General features: G+C 33.4%; 1 protein-coding gene across 3 annotated transcripts in view; it reads left to right on the top strand.

The window, feature by feature from the left end:
* The window catches only part of Khc-73 (Kinesin heavy chain 73), a 110693-nt gene that overhangs the window by 43301 nt on the left and 45391 nt on the right, over positions 1 to 22001 (top strand). For all 3 annotated transcript variants that reach the window (XM_090103142.1, XM_090103141.1, XM_090103140.1), the window contains exon 3: positions 4097 to 4260. In XM_090103142.1, coding sequence (XP_089959268.1) covers positions 4097 to 4260 — 164 coding nt within the window. The remainder of the gene's footprint in view (positions 1 to 4096; positions 4261 to 22001) is intronic.

The raw sequence follows: 22001 nt of genomic DNA, 5'->3' as shown, positions 1-22001 counted from the left end.
GTGTTTCTTTGTGGACAAACCAAAATAATAAACAAATTTACTAATAAAGTGAATTCGCATGAAAATAACATATCATAATTAAAATATGCATTCCCTTTATGCGGATAAAATATTAATTGCTATTAATTATAATGATATTCATTAGTGGATCAGCTAGATATCATTTTCAGTAATATCATGTTATTCTGTTAACATAAAATATTAAAATTAATAATAGGTGAAACTAACCATACGTAAATCACAATAAATTATTAATGATCAGTTGGTTCCTACTTGAGTTAAAAGTGAAGAAAAAAGCCTAATAAAATCAAGTAAACCGTTCAAGATAGACGAGGCGCAATTTATCAAAGAAAACGTCGACGGAGCAGAATTGGGAAAATGCAATTGGCGAAGACGCTTCAGACATTAATTGCACGATTTAAACCGAATTACACCCTTCAGTGGGCAATTGGAGTATTTATTTGTATTTGTCTTAATATTGTTTATATTTTCTGTTGGTAGAAAATTATTGTGTATAGTTTTTAATTTTTGCCGTTTCAGATGTAATAGTTTGCCTGTCTCATCCTTCTTAGCTCTATAACTTAAATGTTAAAGATAGAGACGCAGACATTTATTAAACTCTTGTATTGTTTTTTAATATTAAGAAATAATTGTTTCACAGTTGCGAATTGCCTACTGTAGAACGTTAAGGTAACAAAATTTTGTTTCGTTAATGTTGTTAATTGTTCAGATATAGGTATGTTGAGTTATTATCGAGTAAATAAAATAAAAGTCTAAAAAATAAAATTGCTCTCCCTTACTCTCCTAATAAATTAAAACGGACATGCCCTAAAATATAGAATTGAAACGCAACTTCTAAGAAATAAATGGCATGTAGACAAATGTAGATAAATGCCGCAAATAAGGCATTGACCTCTTGTTTCCAAACATAACATTAATCTGATTTGCGCAATGTTATTACCGGCGAATGTTTTTATATTCTATTTGCTTCGGTTATTTATTAGGGAATGCCGACAAAAAGGATGAGGTGTTTTTGTTAAAGTCTATCGAGTTTCGGGGCTTTTTGCCCGCATATTTTTGGGGCGATTTTAGTAGGATTGTTTACATTCTCGCTATCACAGACGAGTACGTTACATGATCGTAGTTATTTGGTAGGTAAAGGGTGAGCGATGAAAACCTTTGAAATATAATAAATTACAATAATGTACCCATACTAAGGTGCTAAATAAAAATATATGATAGTTTTGGAGAAATTATACTCATGTATTTTACGATAATCACTAGGTTGGTTTGTTATTAACTTAACCACCATTAAACATTTCACACCTGTTTAAAACTAGTCAGTAACTAAATCAATTTTATTAACCATTTCAAAATGTTCACCAACATTATCTGTATTTGATGAGCTCAGATTAGCTTACGTAAAGCCTTGATGGATGCAGTGAATATTTTTAGCGATTTCATCGAATCTTTCCGCACGATCTTGTTCAGCACTTATTGACAGTTGAATGAGCTTTGAGTGCGCCGTGGTTTTGCTTAGCGGAATCAATCAATGTAGGTAGTGTACCTGTTGCTAGTATTCTTATAAAGTATTCTAATGGTGAAGAATTGAAGAATAAGCTGAAAATAGTGTACCTACTGCGCAATTAGTAGGTTTAACTAACCGCTCTTTCCGACTTTGCGCGGTTTGATCTAGTTTAGTCAGGAATAATGTAGCTTTCGTTATATATACATTCTATTAATCAAAATTAATTAGAATTTCTGTCTACTGGAAGACATCTTCGGATATTACAGTGTGTATTTTATTCCGCGCAAAAGGAAAAAAATCTTATTTTCGATGTAATAAGAAATATGCGAGGCTAATACCATTTGCATATCTTGACGCTGTTTCGTATTGAATTTTGTTATATTTCTCAGTATCTTGTAGTACTATGGCACTATTCGCAAAATAAAGTTATAAATCAATACAATAACGCTGGAAAAAAAAATCTTTTCGCGATAGCAGAATTTTATTTTCAGCTCTACCCGCGTGGATTTGTTCAATATTGGCTTGTAAATCAACCGTCAATCATTAATTAAATAGCACGTGAATTTTGTATTCTTCTCCGTATTTTATTCAGCCTTGGGCTTCGAGAATTTCAGCTATATTAGTCAAGGTTTTGTTGAATATTTTAAACCTTGAAGCGATTTAGATGGTGTGAATTATTTGTCTTTTCTCTTATCGTTGAAATGGGTACTAGGTAAAAACCGTTGGTAAAAACGCAACAAGTTAGGAACATGTTCATTCGAAAAGAAGAAAATAACCAACTACCTAATTGTAGATTTTCTTTAATAACTAGTAAACGACGATAAATGATGTAAAGAGTTTCAATATCAATCTCCGCATAGTAAACTTACTTGTTTTATTTTTACATTTTTTTTCGGTTCTAAACTTGAATCAATTTTCCCCAGTTATATCTCCATTAAATTATATCTGATAAAAGCTCTAATGTTTCGCATTATGAGTGGCGCAATAAGTAAAACTGTAATATTTACATGGGAGATTATCTGTCTGAACGCAGTGAACTGGGTAATAAGATACACTAGTTCATGAGACAGTATTATGTAAAGTGTACCGTGACTATCGTTTTATATTAAATCACCCTTGCTAGTGTTTTAAATTGTCCTTAATGCTTTTCAATCGACTTTAAAAAAGGAGAAAGAAGGTTCTCAATTTTTTTTATTTTAATTTAGGTTTGTTACCTCAGAACTATAGACCGGGTGAACCGATTTTGATAAATCTGATCTAGTTTTGACAATTTGAAAGCGGTTATTAGTTAAAAAAGAACTATTGATAGTGGAGGATTAGCTGTAGCTGTTCATTTGTTAATGTTTGGTGAAGAGGAATAATGCTTGACTGATCGACCCATTATTTACTTTCTCTTGTACCGGTATATTTTATTCAGTTCCAATTAGATTTTAGCAAATGAAACCTGAGATGACAGGTAATATTAGAAACCAACCAGACTCCTATAGTATTTTTTAAGTTAAAATTGTGAATAATAGGCATAAGATACACCATTCGATGGTTTTGAACTTGGAAAACGGGTATGAATTGCAACGAGAGAATATTTGAATGCCTAAATCGAAATGTTCATGAAGTAATTCATATTAATACTTCGATAAACCGCATGAATATTACACTGATGAAGCATTTGCTAAATATACATTTCAAAAGTAATATATTCATGTGAAATAATGTTTAAGTTTAACAACGTTTTAGGATGTGTTGTACAATTTCTACCCTTTATGTGTATTTATATCTTATTTTCATAACATACTAGCGGTCCGCCCCGGCTTCGCCCGTGGTACATATTTACGTTTTCCCTACATAAAAACCATCCTCGTACTTCAAGGAATATAATAAAAAAAGAATTATCGAAATCGGTTCAGCCGTTCTCGAGTTATGCGCTTACCAACACATTTTGCGATTCATTTTTATATATAAGAAGATTATATGACGTTGTCTCTCGTAGCAGCTTTTAAAATCGCAACAGCCATCTTTAGAAATACAAGCTTTATTTTTATATGGGCGTCGTTGTTGCTGTTTGTGGAACGTGGTAGACAGACTAATTAAAACTTACGACCATTAGCGCACTTTAATTATACAAGACTACTCGTCGCGTCAAGTATTTGGAAAAGCAGCAAGGTTAATATGGATATTATGAAATATCTGAATTTTAATGTGGCTATTTATATTAATTTCGTGATAAGCTACAATGTTTTCCTGTTATTTTTAAATGAAAAAATCAATGTGGGTGAAAATCTTTTGTAGCAATAAAATAAAGTGCTCATGTCAGAAGTGAAACTCTTACTATGCTACGTTTGCCCCCTTTCACTCTCTCTCTCTCAATCGGTCTCTATCGCTCTCTCCCTACTAATTCGAATAAAACGCTGCACATATTCGTGTTGGTAATATTATAATTATTATTGCGTCCGTTAAAAATTTACCCTCATGCGCCTAAAGAATTCATAAATATAATCATCTAAAAATATTTTTCAATTTCAGAATCATTAACAACGTTTTAATAAAATAATATCTTTTGTTCAATTCCAGAAAGCAACCAAAAACGTTCGCGTTCGACCACTGTTTCTACTCGCTCGACCCTGGGTTGAGCAATTACGCGTCACAGAAGACTGTGTTCGAATGCCTCGGCCGGGACATACTGGACAATGCGTTCGAGGGGTACAACGCGTGTATCTTCGCGTACGGACAGACGGGTATGTTTAGCTTTGAATGAAATAAAAATGTATTTTACAAGAAATAGATACAGTTTAATGCGCAGACCCTGAAATTCGAACTAGTGGTAAACTGTGTTTCGAAGGCTCTATACTTAACTATAACTATTCAGTAAATAACAATGACTCGTAAAATTGTAAACTTATTTGTTACGATAAATATTTTTGATTTGAACTATTTATATGCTTCGTCTAAAACTTAACAAATTAAATGCTAAAATTTTCCTCTATATCCACTATACATATGTAGTAAAAAAGGCAGCAACAATATCCGTTGCGTAGTTTTGAAGATCTAAGCATAGCGTACAGCAGACAAACAGTTGGAAGCCACTTCTTTTTTTTTACTATGTAGAGATTGCGTAGAGGCGATTATATAATGCCCCATTTGGAAACGCATCGAAAGTGTGACAACTGCTCAATGTTGCGTCCGTAGACAGATTACGGTTCTGTGGCTTTGTAGACCATTGACAATTTTGTCGCCATTATTTGTAACTGTTTCGCGGTGACTGAGTGCTGGAGCATGAATTGAGTGATTAGGAACTTTCATTATGTACAGCATTTTTGGTTACTAGTGTCCGTGGTTCTTTATTACAAGTGCGCTTGGTTCTTTAAATTATTCAACAACTTTTACATGAATGGTGTTTTTGTGTAGGTTAGTTTGTAAATTCATTGTTTAGGACGTTAAACGTCCTTTTAGATACTTATTTTTCATTTTCAGTTGGAAAATAGTAGGTCAGTATTTCGTGCCGAAACAAAGAAAAATATAGCCTTAATTTATTTAGCAGCCTGTGCTAAGGATAGATAACACGAAACTGAATGGTTGGCTTTCATTATCAATTCATAAGTCGGTACGAGGCTACGATCCAAGACCAGTGTTTGAGCCACCATTGTTTATATCTAAGAGGCGGTTTCGAGATTTACGCCCGACAATGTCGCTTCTGTAATTTTAATCTTGTTTATAGCTTGCCGCGGAAAATGCCTTTGTTTTTTTACTTGGAATTTAATGATGTTTCGGCGGAGTAATGCGTTTTGTCAAGGCGGCATGAATTATCACGCGTAGTGTAGGTACGGTTAGTATACACTTTATTATTTTGTTACTATAAAAAATATATTTCTGATAATCCTTCTTTAGTTGATGTATTATTTTACATTGTGAAACCTTTATAAATGAAATCTTATCATCACCACAACCACCAATTTTAAATGTAAACTAGAACCTCAAAACGAATAAACTTTCTGATTTATTTATAAAAAAGACTTAAAACGTCATTACTTACACAATGTGTTCCTATATTTACTTTACATTTTATTTATGCAGGAGTCTAATTACGGCAGGCTGGCGCTTAAGGGCTTGGTCTAGTAGTGCAAACAAATGCATCCTGTCATCCTATATGTAAATAATACAAATGTACTAAGGGAAAGTTGCTCCACTTAATTTTTAAAAATTAAATCAATCAATTCGTATAATTTAATATTCGTAATAAGTACCAAAAATGACAATTTGAAACAATTTTCGTGAAAATTACACCGGGTGATTTTTTTTTATCAGTACACAAAATTTGCGAATACTTTCTATTGATATCTTCAACTTCATGTTTATATAACTGATCAACTTTTACAAAGAAATTTGGACGAAATATAAAAAAAATAAGCTTTCCATACAAAATGCATAACTCTATACATTTTTTTCGACCTAAGTTTCTTAGTGAAGGTTGTTCAGTTTAACTAATAAAACGGATAAACAAATTTTGTATTTAATAAAAAAAATGTAATGTTTGTGTTAAAAAATTATAAAATAGAAAAATACGCAAATGAAAACAATTTCTGACTAGCTTCCGCCCGCGACTCCGTCCGCGCGGATGTCAGTCTTCGCTTCTTCTACAGATTTATTATATTATGTATAATATATAGATTTATATTGATAAACCTAATAAATCTTTTGCTAGCATTCTGATGCTTTATCGGTTGCACTGGATTTATCTCTTTTTTTTCAATCGCTTGAATGATATAGGATGGGTCCTTGATGGGCATCGAATGCTGAAGTCTCGAATCAATCAATTCTGACAGTAGGCAATTTATGTAAAATCAAATAATGGTCCATCATTTTATTTTGCCTAAACGTTACATACTTTTTTATATATTCTATTTTTAACGAATGATTCACTCCAGTCCAAACAGCAAATAAGCAGACTTCTGCTTCTGCAACGTTTAGTTGTCCCTGAATTTGGAAAAAATAGTCATGATTCTTATCTATGACAAAAGTGCTATTTTTTGCATTGTATTTCAAATATTAATTTTTTTTTAACCGCATCTTCCACATTCATGTCTTTTGCCGGAATTAGACATTTAACTTCTACTAGTCCCATTTTCCCTTTTTGATAAAGTAAATTTTTTAGATATTTCTCGTTATACTTTTAAAAAGTTATTATTGTCATTTTGCTCATTAGGTAAAGTAATTTCGATATCAGTTTTAAGTTTTTTGATACCTGCAATAATAACGTCATAATCGCCTGCACATACTTATCGATTACACCCTGTATACAATCCACCATCCACATTCATAATGTTTTCCTGTCCTCCTCTCCTTTACGCTGTTCACCGATACATTTTAAATGAGTAAATCTGCTACCACTGAAGGATGTTTCATTGTGATCAGCAAATTTTCACCACTGTTGTCGATTATTTGTTTTTCATTTTTAATCAGCAATTGGGAATCATCAGTTTTGTTTTTTGCAGATTGGTGATGTACCCTAACAATACGTCGAAAAGGGAAAGCATCAACGAATTATCGTTTTCGTCCTCTTTTTTTATTCTTCGCGTCTCTGTTACTTCTGTTTGTTTAGTTCTCAACCCCACTGAATTTTGAGTTGGTAGAGTTGGTAGACTAAACTAGAAATGGTGGACTAAATTTGTCAGCGCGTCTGTAAGATCAGAATACTTATAAAACCAACATCCTGTATTTAAGTTACAAAATTAATAATCAAACAACATGCCGCTACGTTGAAAATGACTAGAAGAAAAAATTAAAACACCTCGGATCAATTTTGGAGTAAACAAATCATTTTCCCCGTATGGGGATTTCCCCGGATGAACATGGGAAGTTCAAGTTCTCAATACAAGTTTATATTATATTTCGTATTTCTCAAACGAAAAATAAACATTTTTGGAACTTCAAAAAAATTATATTATAAGAAAATTTATGAGCTTACTTTAGTTTTAAAGAAATATACATCCCTTTACTGACACCCCGTAAAATAAAGAAATTGTTGCCAATCACCTTTGCAATCTATTTGGTTTCATTAACTTTATGTTCGAAGATAATTTTTTTTCTAGTGGTTACACACGTATTTTTTTCGTTTATTTTCCATATCGAAATCAAATGTTTAAAAATACGAATATTTGCACAAAACTAAGATAAAAATAATCAATTAACAAAAATATTAAATTTAATGAAGTAGAGCAACTTTCACTTCGGTATGAAGGAAAATCGAGCGTAGAGCACACGTCAGAACGCTCCGGCCCAAGGAGCGCGACTAAAGAAATTCGCTAGGATTTTTCCTTATTATTTTGAATATTTTTTTAATATTTAAAGAATAATCAAAATTCAAAAAAAAATGTTTTTAAAGGATTAATACTCATTGGTCTTCAACCAACTCGAATAAATTAATGGAAAAAATAACTTTTAGCAGTATTTATCAATCGATTTTGTAAGGCAAAAAATGGGAAATTTAATGAATTTATAACGCTCTAATTAAGAAAATCATAAGTTTTTCGGCAATTGTATTCAGCAGTTTTTAATAACGACTATATAAGGATAATAATGCGCTGATCAGATTGTGTAAATTGTAATCGGTTGCAACGTAGTGAGTGCACAAACTTAGCTCGAAATGATTTTGGGGGAAAGAGACTTATCTTGAAGGCCTGATTAAGGTAACATAAAGTAACTTTATAAATGTGAAAAAATTCACGCGCATTGCGTATATAACACTAATTGATAAACAAGAAAAAAAAATTCAGTTTATCATTTCATTAGCCGGGAAAAAATTGTCAAATAACTTGTTGAAAACGCAATTTTGCTAGACTGCAGCCTTAATGTGTCCGTCCCGCTCGATAAGGCAGCACGTGCTGTGTAGACAAGGATTTAGATAACGTCAGACTGGATAAACCTTTTTGTGCTAGGTCGTAGGCACAGACATAGATAGACTACGCAAGTACCGCGATCTGTATGAAAACCAAGCGTGTCATATTTTTTGTACTGACCTTGACGCGTTATGACGTCACGAGCGCTTTTTAGTGATGGTAATTTCATTTTACGCTAAATCGATTAGGACGCCACTCGCGCGGCGATTCTAGTATCGTCCTATCCCATCGAAGTAAATCGAAAGAAATCAGATCAAACTAGATCTATGTCTAAGAGGTAATTAAATAAATGAATCGTAATCGATTACTAAATCGATTCAAGACAGAAAAATGATAATTACCATAGACAGAGGAATGATAAAATAAATTTATAAACCTTTTAATATTCTAACAAGTGAACTAATGTGTTTTAGCTTTTTCTTACAAATGCCCATTGAGTTACCGTGTACTACGTACTAGAGAGGCCATCGAAAGAAAGTAATGAAACTGTCAATCAATCAATCTTTATGTCCCGTTGCATCAATCCATTTTTCTTTTATGTTCGGGTTACTTGGAAAACTGAAAAAACAAACATAGTCTAAGCAATAAGGAATTTTGACAAAAAAAATCTATGCCTTTTTTTCTGAAAAATTGCTCCTTCAAATTATCATTTTTCTGTTCGATTATAAAATCGATTAGAATCGAGAACTGTTGCATCAAATGAACATCACTAACCACAAAATTGGACAGAAAAATGAGAACAGAAAAATGAGAAGACGCTATTCATTGCTTGTTATCATACGACTCGATCTTTACCGTGCCAAGTAAAAGCCGCAATGTATTCCGAATCATTTCGTATGATTTGGTATTCGTGTTTGTCACGATCGTTTTCCACAGATATTCTTTATTTGATTTTAAAATAAATAGTGCATATTCTGATTAGAAAATTACTTACCGGTGGAAGGAAACATCTCTGCTAACTCGGCCACTCACAGCTGTGGAGTTTCTACAGTTTATAACGGCGTAATTCGGCATTTTACTTTATTCAGCTTCACGTCTTTCCTTGGCGAACTGCAAGCGCGGACTGAGTGTAGGCCAGCGTCAAGTAAGTTTCATAATCTTAGTTTGGACACGGGAAGTACATACACTCGCTTAGTCTATCTTGATACATGTCTGTGGTCGTAGGTATGTGTTGACAGTTGTACTATAGGAAATGTTTATCTTTTTGGTGCAGATTTTCCAATCGCAAGGGATGGTTTTGTTGATACGTTCTTTTGCGTCTAAAACGACTTGAAATAGTAATTTAAAACGGTGTTTTGGTATTTCTTCAAAATTTGGAACTGGATTTCGTTTTTTTTATAATTATCTTAAAGACAATAATGAGGCGCGCCTATTAAAACAGGAAAAGAAGCGCAAAACACAATCTTCGAGATAACTACTCTTAAATAACAAGTTGTACCTATCTAGTATGCTTTATATCTGTGTATCGCCTTACCATTCACATGAGACGTTTATATTCTAAACTTGTATTGTTGAACATGCGTTAAAGAGTCGGTGCCGCAGTGGGATTTATGCATAGAATAATTAAAGTTGAGTTATAGTTTCGATGGCTTTATTCATATAAACTTGTTATGAAATAATTGCCCATTAGTCATTTTATTCATGTTTTAAACATATCGGACAGTTTTCAAAAGGAGAGTGATAAATTATCGAGGTATAATATTATTTTGTTTTGCATTTGTATAATACTTATGTGAAAAATTTACAGCCATTGTAGCCGTCGTAAAGATTATGTTTTGTTACAGAATTTTCCCTAATTCTTGCTTGCCATAAACAAAGCTCAATAAAGCCTAGACTCAACGGGCATTACCGTCTAAACAGAGCGCGAGTATCGCTAACGTTTCCGCATACGTCGGTAATAATTTCTCGTGCAAATCCTAAGAGATTTTAATAACGGCCCGAGTTTACGTTTTCGCCACCGTTCCCTTGATACATTAGACGCAAATTGGTTTTCTTCGCAGGGTAATGTGGGAACACCAAGCGCTTTGCGTACTCTGGGGGTATCTTTATGAATGAACGTTGGAGGTGATAAGAGCCCGCTATCGTTTGGTATAAATAACGTAATGATGATGTGTTCTGTTGAAGATATTATGTACTCGTTAGTGTACCTATTTCGTAGTAATAATGTTGCGTAGGATTCGTGTGTATTGTATTGTCCCCATCATTGTGGTTAGTGGCGGGTTATAATGATGTGTTAGATTTTTGAAGTGAAACTTCTTTATCGGGGTTGGAAAAAAATTTAGTATAACATTTTATCGTTACGCGCCATCTTGTTTTTATCCCTACCACGCGTGATTGACGTATTTCTGTAAAGTTGCATATAGTAAATTATTTTTTGAAAAATAAGGTCATAAAGAAGTTTCACTTCTTACGTGTGTACACTAGTACACGCACACATTTTTTTTTGTTATTAAAACTAAAATACATTAAATATTGTTAAGTGTGAATAGTGGGCGTTGATAACTTGAGGACGATGTTACCTACTATATCAATATGGACATTTTCAGAGTCGTATTTTTTTTTATATTTACAAACATTCGTTCTTGTTATAAAATGTGCTTCCAAGTATTGAATAGGATTTATTAAAGCCGTATCACATGTCAGAAAATTGGTGTTATATTTCGAGCTGGAAACGGCTTCGTCGAAATTTATTAATGCGCTTTCACTAGAAGATAAAATGAGTGAATGCAAACAACGTCTGTCGAAATATTTCAAGATTGTTTATTTTTCATTCGATAGCTAACTGCCAGAGCACGTTTCGTCGATTGAGAATTAACAAGTTTTTTCGAAAATAATTCATTTTCCTCTGTTAGTACAGAGGGGAAAAATTAATAGCGATTTGTGTTCAACGTCGCCAATTATTCCATCACAGTGAGTTGCATGAATGAGGCAGGCGTCGTGTTAAATCACTTTTCTTTTCATTCAATACTATGAGCGCTGTTGTTTCAAGTTTGAACGTTTTTTTGTGTGGAATGTGAATTATTCTATGTTCATTTTAATTTCAGTTGACAGTGTGTATTTAAAGATGGAAAGTCGTTTTAACCCTCTACTACCTGACCCTAATTTGTTATACGTAACTACCTACTTGGAGTCTCTCAGACTCCCATACTTTGAACTCTTAATAAACAAAAACTATTATAAATGAAAATAAATTAAAAGAAACATGTTATAGCTTGAACACTTCTTTATTTCTTAAAAGTAAAAAAATACATATAACCTTATGGCTTATACTTAAAAACTACACTTTTTTTTAAAGTAAGCAAAATTTTTTAAAAAATTTTACACTTTTAATAAATGAGATCTTTAAAAAAACTAACAAAAATTAGGAACTCTCTTCATAAATTGTTTAAAGTTTAGTAACTAATCAACATAATGTGACACAAATTTTTGGCAAAAAAGATTTTTTTTTATAAAATTGCAAGGCTCAAACTTTACAATTTTTCCCGGCACATTGAGCACGCCGTGTAGGAGCACTGCAGGCATGTAGGCTTCTTATATATGAAACACAAGTACTGCGTCTTAAGTTTTTTTTTTCGGGTCACATGTGAAGTAGTACTTGCGTATTGCCAACTTTTCAGGTGCTTCATAACTACATCCTGCATCTGCATCTCTGTATCAGATGCAGAATCACAGGGAAGAACACAATTTTCTTCAATATCTTCCTCGTGTCCACTGCACAGTTCATCAAAACATTCTTCTTCGTTCGAGGAAAGGTCCTCCTCCAACCAACGATCAATATTTTTATCATTCGAGGTCATTTTGAACTAAAACAGAAAAAAAAAGTTTCATGAAATAGTCACGTAACTACCTACCTGGAGTCTCTCAGACTCCACGACATAGTTTTTTACTCACCAAAACACAGCGCGCGCGCGTATGACCTCGACGAGTTCAGGGGCGGTACTGCAGGCAGAGGGGCGAATGTACACGGACGCACACCGTTCAAATACATTTGCTTGTAAAGATATAGACAAAAATAAGACTGCTGGAGTCTGAGAGACTCCGGTCAGGTAGTTGAGGGTTAAAATTGGTTGAATGTGTTTTCAACTGGAGGCTGGAGCTTTAAGTTAAGAATATGAATGCATATATAGTATAGTTATTGTAACTAATTATTATAAAAGAGCTCGGCAAATAGACTAGAGCAATCTTGTTTTCTTTTTAAGCTATTGCATAGCTTCTATCGCGGGCCTTGAGCGCGGGGACCGAATCCAGAAATTCCGTAACGAAAAAACCTCACGCTCCCCACTCCGACGGGCTCGGAGGTGTGGCTTGAAGGCATAGCATGCAATAGCTTTACCGCGGCAGTCCCCGAGTGCCACACGTCTTTTTTATAAATAATAAATCACAATCAAAATTCAAAGGAAAGTTTAAAATGATTTGTCCGTGGAAAATACAAAGAAATAAACAGATATGTATTATTTTTAGTGTAGGTAATGTGACGAAGACGGAGGGTTTGTAAGAAAATATAAAGTAACAACGTACTTTTCACCAAAAGGCCATATAAAAGGTAACCTTATTCAAACTTCGTTGAGTTAAGAAAATCTTATATTCTTCAATGGATCGCCTTTGGAATAAACTTTCATAAAAGCTTTGTTTATGTTATGTTTCTTACAAACCTCTTCACAAAATTTAGATAAAAGAATAAAAGACCTGTTGAAATATAATTAAACAATACTGTAGGTATATTTAATTTATTTTTTGTGTATTATCTACATACTTACTTTATATTAAAGAGCTTTCCGCTCGTATTCAATAACTGTAAAAAAGTAGTATAATTCAACTAACCTGTAATATAGATCACTGTCATAATATGCAAAATAAATTGCTCATAAAATAAATATATGCTACTGCCGATAGCCGATCTCCTTTGACCATAAACGGCCATTATCCCTTATCGGCCTCGTCTACATGACTTTTACTATGGGACTATTATAGTGAGTGCACACTAGCACAGATCATCGCAATTTATTCTTCCACACTTAAAGTATGTGAATGTGTTCTCACAGCATTATTTAACCAAGTAGGTTTTGATCCGCGGCATCGCCTGCGTAGTTGAAGAAAATTCTCACATGGGGATGAGGTGTTAAACCGCGGTAAGAATAGCCAATGCAACTTTCTGGCCTTTTATCTGTCCAGATACATAAATCATATCATTACATATTTACATCTAAGTATTCGTTGTGACGTGAAACTAACGGATAAGAATATTTTAATAGACTTTTATCAAAGGGTTTTGTCCTGAGTGCATTCCCGTGTTCTTAGCGCTAACTGGAGACTTGAAACCGTCAGCTCAATATCAATTTGGCGGATTGTCTTTGGATTTTGTATTACTGAGGGAATTTCAACTTGGAGTACTTGAAAGTGCATATTATGGAACGAAGGAGTTAGAATGCGGTAGATGAATGCTATCGAATTTATATGAATAAAATAGGAAACTAGAATGTGAGAATCCCGTTAAGCTTCCAAGAAATTATGTTTGAATAATTTCTTGGAAGGTTTAAAAACTTTACCTTTTGTGTTTTAACGCGCAAGTGAAATATTTACCGATGTTTGTATCGAAAAATATCTAGAACAGACAGGACCTGAAACTTTAAAAGCTACAATAGAGCCAGTTTAAAAGATAAAAGATAATTTAACAAGATAAAATACGGTCTACGAGTTTGGAAAAATATATTTCGCAAGCTCATTAATTCCGCTCAGTTTCTTAGCATTATTATATTGAGACGACTACACTCCTTTTGATGTACAGTCGCTTTTGCCAGTAACTATAAACTAAAAGAACTCCTTTGTGTCGCAGTGCACAAGACGTCTCTGGGTGAATAAAGATAAGAATTATTTGCGTTTTAGCTGACGACGAACGTTTTCGACGTAATGACTGAGTGAAGTTCATAGAATATGCAATGAGGAATGGCATTATTAGCGTCGTGAGCTGTTTGATTTATAATGGATGGACTAACTGGCTAATTTATATTGAAAATTGGCTGGAATATTTAAAAGATAAACTGTTCTAATTTATAACGTAGGTAAAAGGTTTGTTAATCTTTTAATAAATACATTTTTACATTGTTGGTACTCTACTACTCTAATCTCTAATTTATTTTAATGGATCGTTTATTAAAATAATCGTTGTTATTCTAGCTATGTATATAACTTTAAAGTACCTATTAAATGTAGGACATCACCTACCAAGATCACATGGGTTCAAAACCCAGATACAAAGAATTTTACTTTAAAAAATCTGAGTCTAATTAACTTAACTCATAATGCTTCACTGTCCAGACATATCTAGCTTTAATTAATAACAAAATGTGTATAATATAAAAGTGCATACACCGCATAATGTAATAGATTAATGGCTCCGAGAAAAAGTTGAACAGTGAAATATTACTCTGAGCCACTATCTGTTACATGATTAATTCACTCCTCCATGGAGAGGACTAGATTGTCATAGTGTGAACGCTTAAGTCGAGTGGTTTGTTCTAAGCTCTTGTGATTTATCTCTTGTCTGTTTTTACCCGACTACGGCAAAGCAAAAGGAGGGTTATGATTTTGACAGGCTATGTATGTATGTATGTATGTATGTATGTATGTATGTATGTATGTATGTATGTATGTATGTTCATCTGTTCCCTCGTAACTGCTAAACTACTTATCAGAATTCGACAAATGACATATCATTAGAAGCGTCTTAATTGTCTGCTGGTTATAGGCTATATGGGGTTTCACAAAATCTAATGTGGCGCCCTCTAGCGGACAAAACATACAGAGTAAAAAAATAAAGTTAAGATAAATATGCCGTGTTTGGTATCATTTGAAAGCTTTTTACTTGCACATTTTGAATATATATATATATTACTAGCATTTGCTTGTGACTTTACCTGTATTCATGGGCTGATTGCATATAATTCACATCTTTTCGTTCATAGCTTCTTTATTAGTTCATCAATTTAACTTTTGTTTTAATATACTTTTTCAGCGTCGTTTTTTGTCGTAGTTGGGTTTTAGTTGTTTTACTTTTTATCTTGTTAGGGGATTTGCTTTCTAGAATATCGATAGTTTGCATTGAACTGCCAATGTAATACGATGTATTCATTAGATATATCAACGAGATATATGATGGAATATGTTGTTTTCTTATACATTTATTTGTCGAGTCTTTTTGACTTCATGTTGGTATTTGCTACCTTTATCGGTAGTAAAATGTTTGAAGCTCTGTACTATATTGCAGTTTGCGCCGCTAATATCAACAGAATTTCTAAATATTTCTCAATTTACTTTTATTTTCAAATCCTTTGAGTAGGTACCTAGCATGTAAATTGTAGCAAAGGATCTTTTTATGAATTTTTGCATTCATCATCATAATTTAATCTAATCTACAGCTATAAAGTAATATAGATATTGCTAATTTTTATTTCTTTTCTATAATAATAATTGTTAAGTCGTACCAAGAATATGCTATACACGTCTCTTCCAGGAAAGCAAAAAACAAGAAATTAAACTAATCACGTAGGGTACAAAGCAAATTATATAAAGTGTAATATTTGTCAAGCTACAGAGTAAATTTAACACTGGATGTGTTTGCACTAATTCAGTTTCCTCACATACGCCGTTGGATGCTAATTGTGTTTGAATTGGATGCTACATCACCAGCTGGATGTAACGTTCCAAGAATCAACGGTTCGTCAACACCTTTAAATGGATGTGTGAATTGTTTGTTTATGGAAATGTGCTCTGATATTTGGTACCTTGATTTGGGTGGAATTTTAGTTAAAAGAATCTAATTGAATATTGTCCGAGGGTATATCGCTTTAGAATTTGGTATCAGGTAGTTGATCATGGTATTGGTATAAGATTGGTTATACCTAATTAGGTACGTACTGATCCTTGATGTTGAAACTTTTGTTAAACAAATCTAATTAAATAATAAAGAGAATAAAGTTTCGAACTTTATTCTCTTTATTATTTTTGATTTGATTTATTGATGATATAAAAAGTGTTATTCGTTGCAAATACACCTATTCATAATTCCGCTATTTCTACGATTGCAAAAATAGAAATGAGACGGAATAAATTGCGATACAAAATATTATGAAGCATTACTGAATCCGAGCCAATAAAAAGTAGATTTCGTACGGAATTTCGTGAATAACATACGTATTCAATACATCAAGTGTAACGCTCGCGTTACCCATCGATCGCACATCTGTATTCGTCTGTGCGAGCTAAAATGTATTCAGGTTTCAATAATATTCAGTTTTCCAACACCGTACCTATTGACTTTAACGCAGTTTCAAATCTGAATGTTTTAATGTTGAACTTTATTTCTATACCGATTCATGAACGTATTCGACTTTTATTTTTTGCTCACGAATACCTACGCCTTGTTTTTTAATTTTTTACAAAATAAAAGGAGTGTCAGTTATTTTTTTAACGGTGAATGGGAACAAATTTGAATAGAGCAAATTGGATATATATTAAAAAAAGTGATGTTAAACTGCATACACTGTTTCTTTTTAAGCTATTTAGCCAAATAGCTAAAATGCTTAAATCCTATTAAAGCGTTTCTTCAATTACCCGCTAAATAGACACGCTCTGCTTATTTAACAGCAATTAGCGCTGAACTGACCTGGGACCGTTCAATGGAACATTCTAGGTCACGATGAACAAAAGCGCTTGAACCGCTGCCTCGGGCGGGTAAGCCAACGGGTCCCATTGTTTCACGCCCCATCGACTCGGCATAGGCTTATATAAACCTGCGGGTATCAAGGTAAAGGTGACGCTTATGAATTGTTTTAATCTGAATACGTACACTTGTTCGTTGAAAAAGAACAGAGGTTAGACTCAAAATCAACTTTCTTTAAAAATATTCACCAACAAAATTGGCATAAATGAGATATTTCGCTGCTTAGCCACCTAAAGAGACTTGAAAATTGTTAGATATTATGAGAAGCTAAAAATGTCAAAGCGTGCTTTCATTAGTATTCATACAAAATGTTAGTTTCAATCACTTTAATGCTGCGTAGAACTCAGAGCTAACGCAAACATAAACCAATGTGCTACTAAAGAATATTCACAAACATTTGACGGAGCGACGCGACACTTCGTTGCGGCACTAATTTGCTACGGTGCGTTTGTCACTAGAGCGAATAAATATAAATTGTGGTAGGTAGAGTCACAGTAAATAGAGTGCGAACAGTAAGGCAACTTAACCATTACCTGCGCATTGTTGAAATAAACAAGAGTTGTTATTTTATAAACCTTTAACATGTTATTATGGGTTCCTCGATGCACATGTTTTAAGTGTGAGAATCGAACGTTTCCTATGTAGTTTCCGTACTGTTCGTATTCTTTTCACTGTGGTATAATTATATACGGGTAGTGGGTACTTTATTTGTGTACAGGTACTTTAAATGATATGTTACGTTCGACTGATGCAACAATGACATACACCGGTCGGATGTTGTTATATTCACAGTGTAGTTGGTTAAGGTAACGAACTAATTCGCTCATCGTTTTAACTCGTGTTTGTGGAACGCAATTTGTTTAGTCAATTTGTTCTAGTTTATACATTCGTCCTGACATGTGTTAAACGGTAATCGTTTCTGAGAATCTGTTCTGTTTTGGTTCGTTAATTGTGTGAAGATGCATTATTTCTTACAAAACAATTTTTTTTTTCAATCTCAAATTAATCAATGCTCATAGCGCGTTCATAACTTTTGCGCTTAATTTTGTTATTGCTTTCAAACATAAATGTAACAACTAATAAGTACATATACCTACATAATACTAAATGCTAGGAACAAATCTCGTAAATTAAAATCCGTGATCATTACAGCAATATGATATCTATACATTAGTATTTATTATAAAGAGGAAAGGTTTGTAATTATGTATGTATGTATGTATGGTTTTCACGCATAAACTACTGGACCGATTTCAATGAAATTTAGCACACATATAGAGGGTAACTTGGATTAACATATAGGCTAGGTTTTTTCCCGGAAATCCCACGGTAACGGGAGATACGCAGGTTTTTCTTTGAAAACGCGGGCGAAGCCGTGGGCGGAAAGCTAGTAAAATATAAAGCGGGAAATTTAGTTATTAATCAATAAGTGTACCTACTTTATTACTTACACATCAAAAGTAAGGGTTTCACACGAGATATTATTGTACTTTAAACAGGGGAATGTGAGGGTACTTCACATGAAGGACATAAGGAGTTACACCACTCTCTTGAAATTTAAAAAGCCGGGGTATATAGAATCTTGGGACCCTTTATTTGAACATTAACCAACGGTTACTTCTCGTTTTATTGTGGTCATAAATCCATTCTATAGGTTAAAATTATTTGTTCTCTACTTTATGGAACGGAAAAAGTAAATATTTGTTATATAATTCAATGTTGAATACATTAAAAATAGCTCCACGAATATTCTGCTTGAAATTAAGCTAATTAGTGACTTGTTTTTCCGACCCTCGCGTCCTATCTCTGTGCTAACCCATCCGTAACTAATTAATTGTTATTGCCTATGCTTGGGTATGGGGGATTTGTTACCATCGGGGTACCCTCAAATTTAAAACATAAATTTTCAAAAGTTCGTCTTGGAAGAACATAATAAAGTTTCTATTTAGATTTGCTATGCGTTACGTACAATGTGAATGAAACAATTACAAACAATATTCTGAGTCACAGTCTCTGTATATTTTAAGATATTTTTATTTCGTAAACGTTAACTTACATGTTAACTGTTAAGCCACCACCATTAGAATTGGATATTAAGTAACCATTGTTAACGTGCTATGTATTTAATTTCACTTAAATAAAGTAAATTTTATCAGGTATATCTGTTTAAAACATCATCATCATAATTATCAATCCTCGTGCACATAATCGTATCGTTTACTTACAAACGACAATTGATCGACCATTTTACGTCCGATCCTCGGTATCTGCGGTCGTAAAGACCGGATAATACTCGTATTTGATACGTATAAATAAACACTTGCATAATTTTTATTGAGCTTCTTTATGTTTTAGTGGAGTTTGGAACGAGCGTATTTTTATTTGAGTGTAGTGTATCATAGTATCGAAATAGACGCTAGTTTAAATAATATTGAATTATTTTCTATTAGATAATTTAATGGTACTTACTTTGGAAATTCAGAAAATGTTTTTATGGAAAATTTATTAAGATAGTGGATGGATGGTTTCACTGAAATTTTTATTTCAATTTATTTTAAAATTTAACTGAATTACCAATACTATAAATATCATACAGTGCGTAGGTACATATTATTATCTATCACACATTATTAATAGAACAGTAGCTTTTACAATTGTAGAGGGATGCGTAAGTAGTATTTGCTCTTGACAATTTCACTGACGATCCTTCATCATTAATTTAAAATGAAATGAAATGATAATGAAATTAAATGAAATTTGTTAGTTTGATATATTTCGGACCGTATTTGTTGTCTCTAAAGACACAAATGTCGAGTCAGCAGAACCAGTGTGTCTACGATCGCGATGTAGGCATAGCGCTGGAAGGTTGCCACTCTTCGGCCTTATTACTTCCGTATGTCGGATGGTTTGATCCTCGGGATCAAATGGTCCCTTGGCTGTGCTCCAATCACGTGCCGAATCTGCGAGGAATCAAGTGACAGGCGGAATGTATCTAATCCTGAGTGATGGTGCACGTAATAATTTATGGTAGTGGTCTTGGAGGAGTGTAGGCTGATTGTTTTCAATTTGCAATAATACTTACATGCCTACTGGTAGTTATGTAGTTGTCTTCGAATAGTACGTTGAAGTTAGTTTAAAATGTGCAATTCTGCTCACTTTCTTACTGTTACTTTTTGTTCTAACCACTACGGCTTACTTAGAATAATTCTTACAAAAGTTCCCGATTGTTTAAAGGTTGTCAGGTTATAGGCTAGCTCAGTTTCAGGTTATATGAACAGAGGTTGAGTCTCTTTCACGGCACAAAATTCCTTTTTGTTATGTCATTTTTATTCAATTTATTTTAAACTAAAAGCAAGGTTAACCATACCCTACATAGGGTATTACTAATAGTTTTCAGCGAGGCTTAACGTCGCTCACGGTGAGCATCACACCTGTAAGTAGATTACGCGCGGATAATGCGTCGCCCCGGCGCATGTATGCATTACTGGATAAAAGGATATAGGAAACTAGTGTGTGCATGTGAAAATGGTGGAAAGGATTTAGCTTTTGTATTTTGTTTAGTAAGGGCAATAGATAAAGTTTGTGTAAAGGTAAAATTTTACACAAAATGTACGCTGAATGCAACTTCAGTTTTAGTTTTCGATAGAAATGCAAATGAGAAAATAAAATATTTCTAAAATATCCAACAAGAATAACAACCATGCACATTTTCAATATTCAATAATAAATTGGACAACTTGCAACGTTCCAAAAACTTTACGTTATACCTTATACGGTCTCAAACAATCTAACCCTCAACTGCGTCGCATGAATTACTTAAAATTAATTTCAGCACGGCGATTACACAAGCGCTCCTCGGTTATATCAAATAGGCTCCCGTGTCTCGGATAAGCGGTAATAATCGTCTCGTAATACGAATAGAAATTGCTTAACATTAGCAAGATCGGTGTACTAATGTAAATTGTAAATGTATGTAAGTACCCTACTATCGAACATTGCGTAGTAGATAGGTACGTACAATCGGTATGGTAATCTTCTTTGCTTCTAATGTGTTATGTTAGTAAGAATTGTATTGCGTAAATTTTAGATTTCTTCAGTATTTTATAGATATTGGACTTATATAATCAGTTTCGTCAGAATGTTATAGAAACTGTACTTGGACATAATCAGGAAATAAACATGTTTAATTATTTAGTCAGCTAGCAACTTGTGTTATTGTTTATTTGTACGATTTATCGATTCAATGACTGATGAAAAGCTCATTCATTGCATTAACTCGTATTACATACAGCACGTGCTTGACGAAGCGTATAAAGTGCTTCTAGTAGGCATTTCATTAAGAACATCGTTATTAAATCCGCATTAAAAATTAATTGTTCGATAAATGTTAAAGTGGAATGCCAGCGGGTAATATTGACAGCAATTTGCGAGTTAATTACAAGCCGTTAATATTCAAACGCGAACTAATCAATTCCATTACAGCAATTTGTTCGAATGATATGCTTTAAGCTATCATCTCCTGTTGGATATTTCCAACTGGCAAATATCATTTTGACCTGACAGGTTAAACGATTTCCACGAATTTCAGTAGGTTGGCATACGATTTCAGAGATGATAATTTAATAAATTTACGTTCGCATATATTTCGGAGAAAAGTTCGTAGCTCAGTCTGAAATTAGTATTATGTTATTAACTTTGGCAATTCTGAATTGTTTGAATGCCTTAAAAGTTTGAATAACGTATAGCACGTAAGCTCGTATTATATCTCCATTTCGTGAATGGCTCCCCAAGGCGATGACTAACTTCGCTTCTATACTTTGTCACGAAATTAAGTTTACAACAAAATTGAACTTGCTAATGAAAC

The sequence above is a fragment of the Colias eurytheme genome, chromosome 6 (genome assembly GCF_061535395.1).
Source record: "Colias eurytheme isolate Ceu_HAF_F1 chromosome 6, ilColEury1 Martin Lab GWU primary, whole genome shotgun sequence".
Classification (NCBI taxonomy): Eukaryota; Metazoa; Arthropoda; class Insecta; order Lepidoptera; family Pieridae; genus Colias; species Colias eurytheme.
Note: the sequence above shows the minus strand (reverse complement) of the source record. Positions and strands in the feature narration are given on the sequence as shown.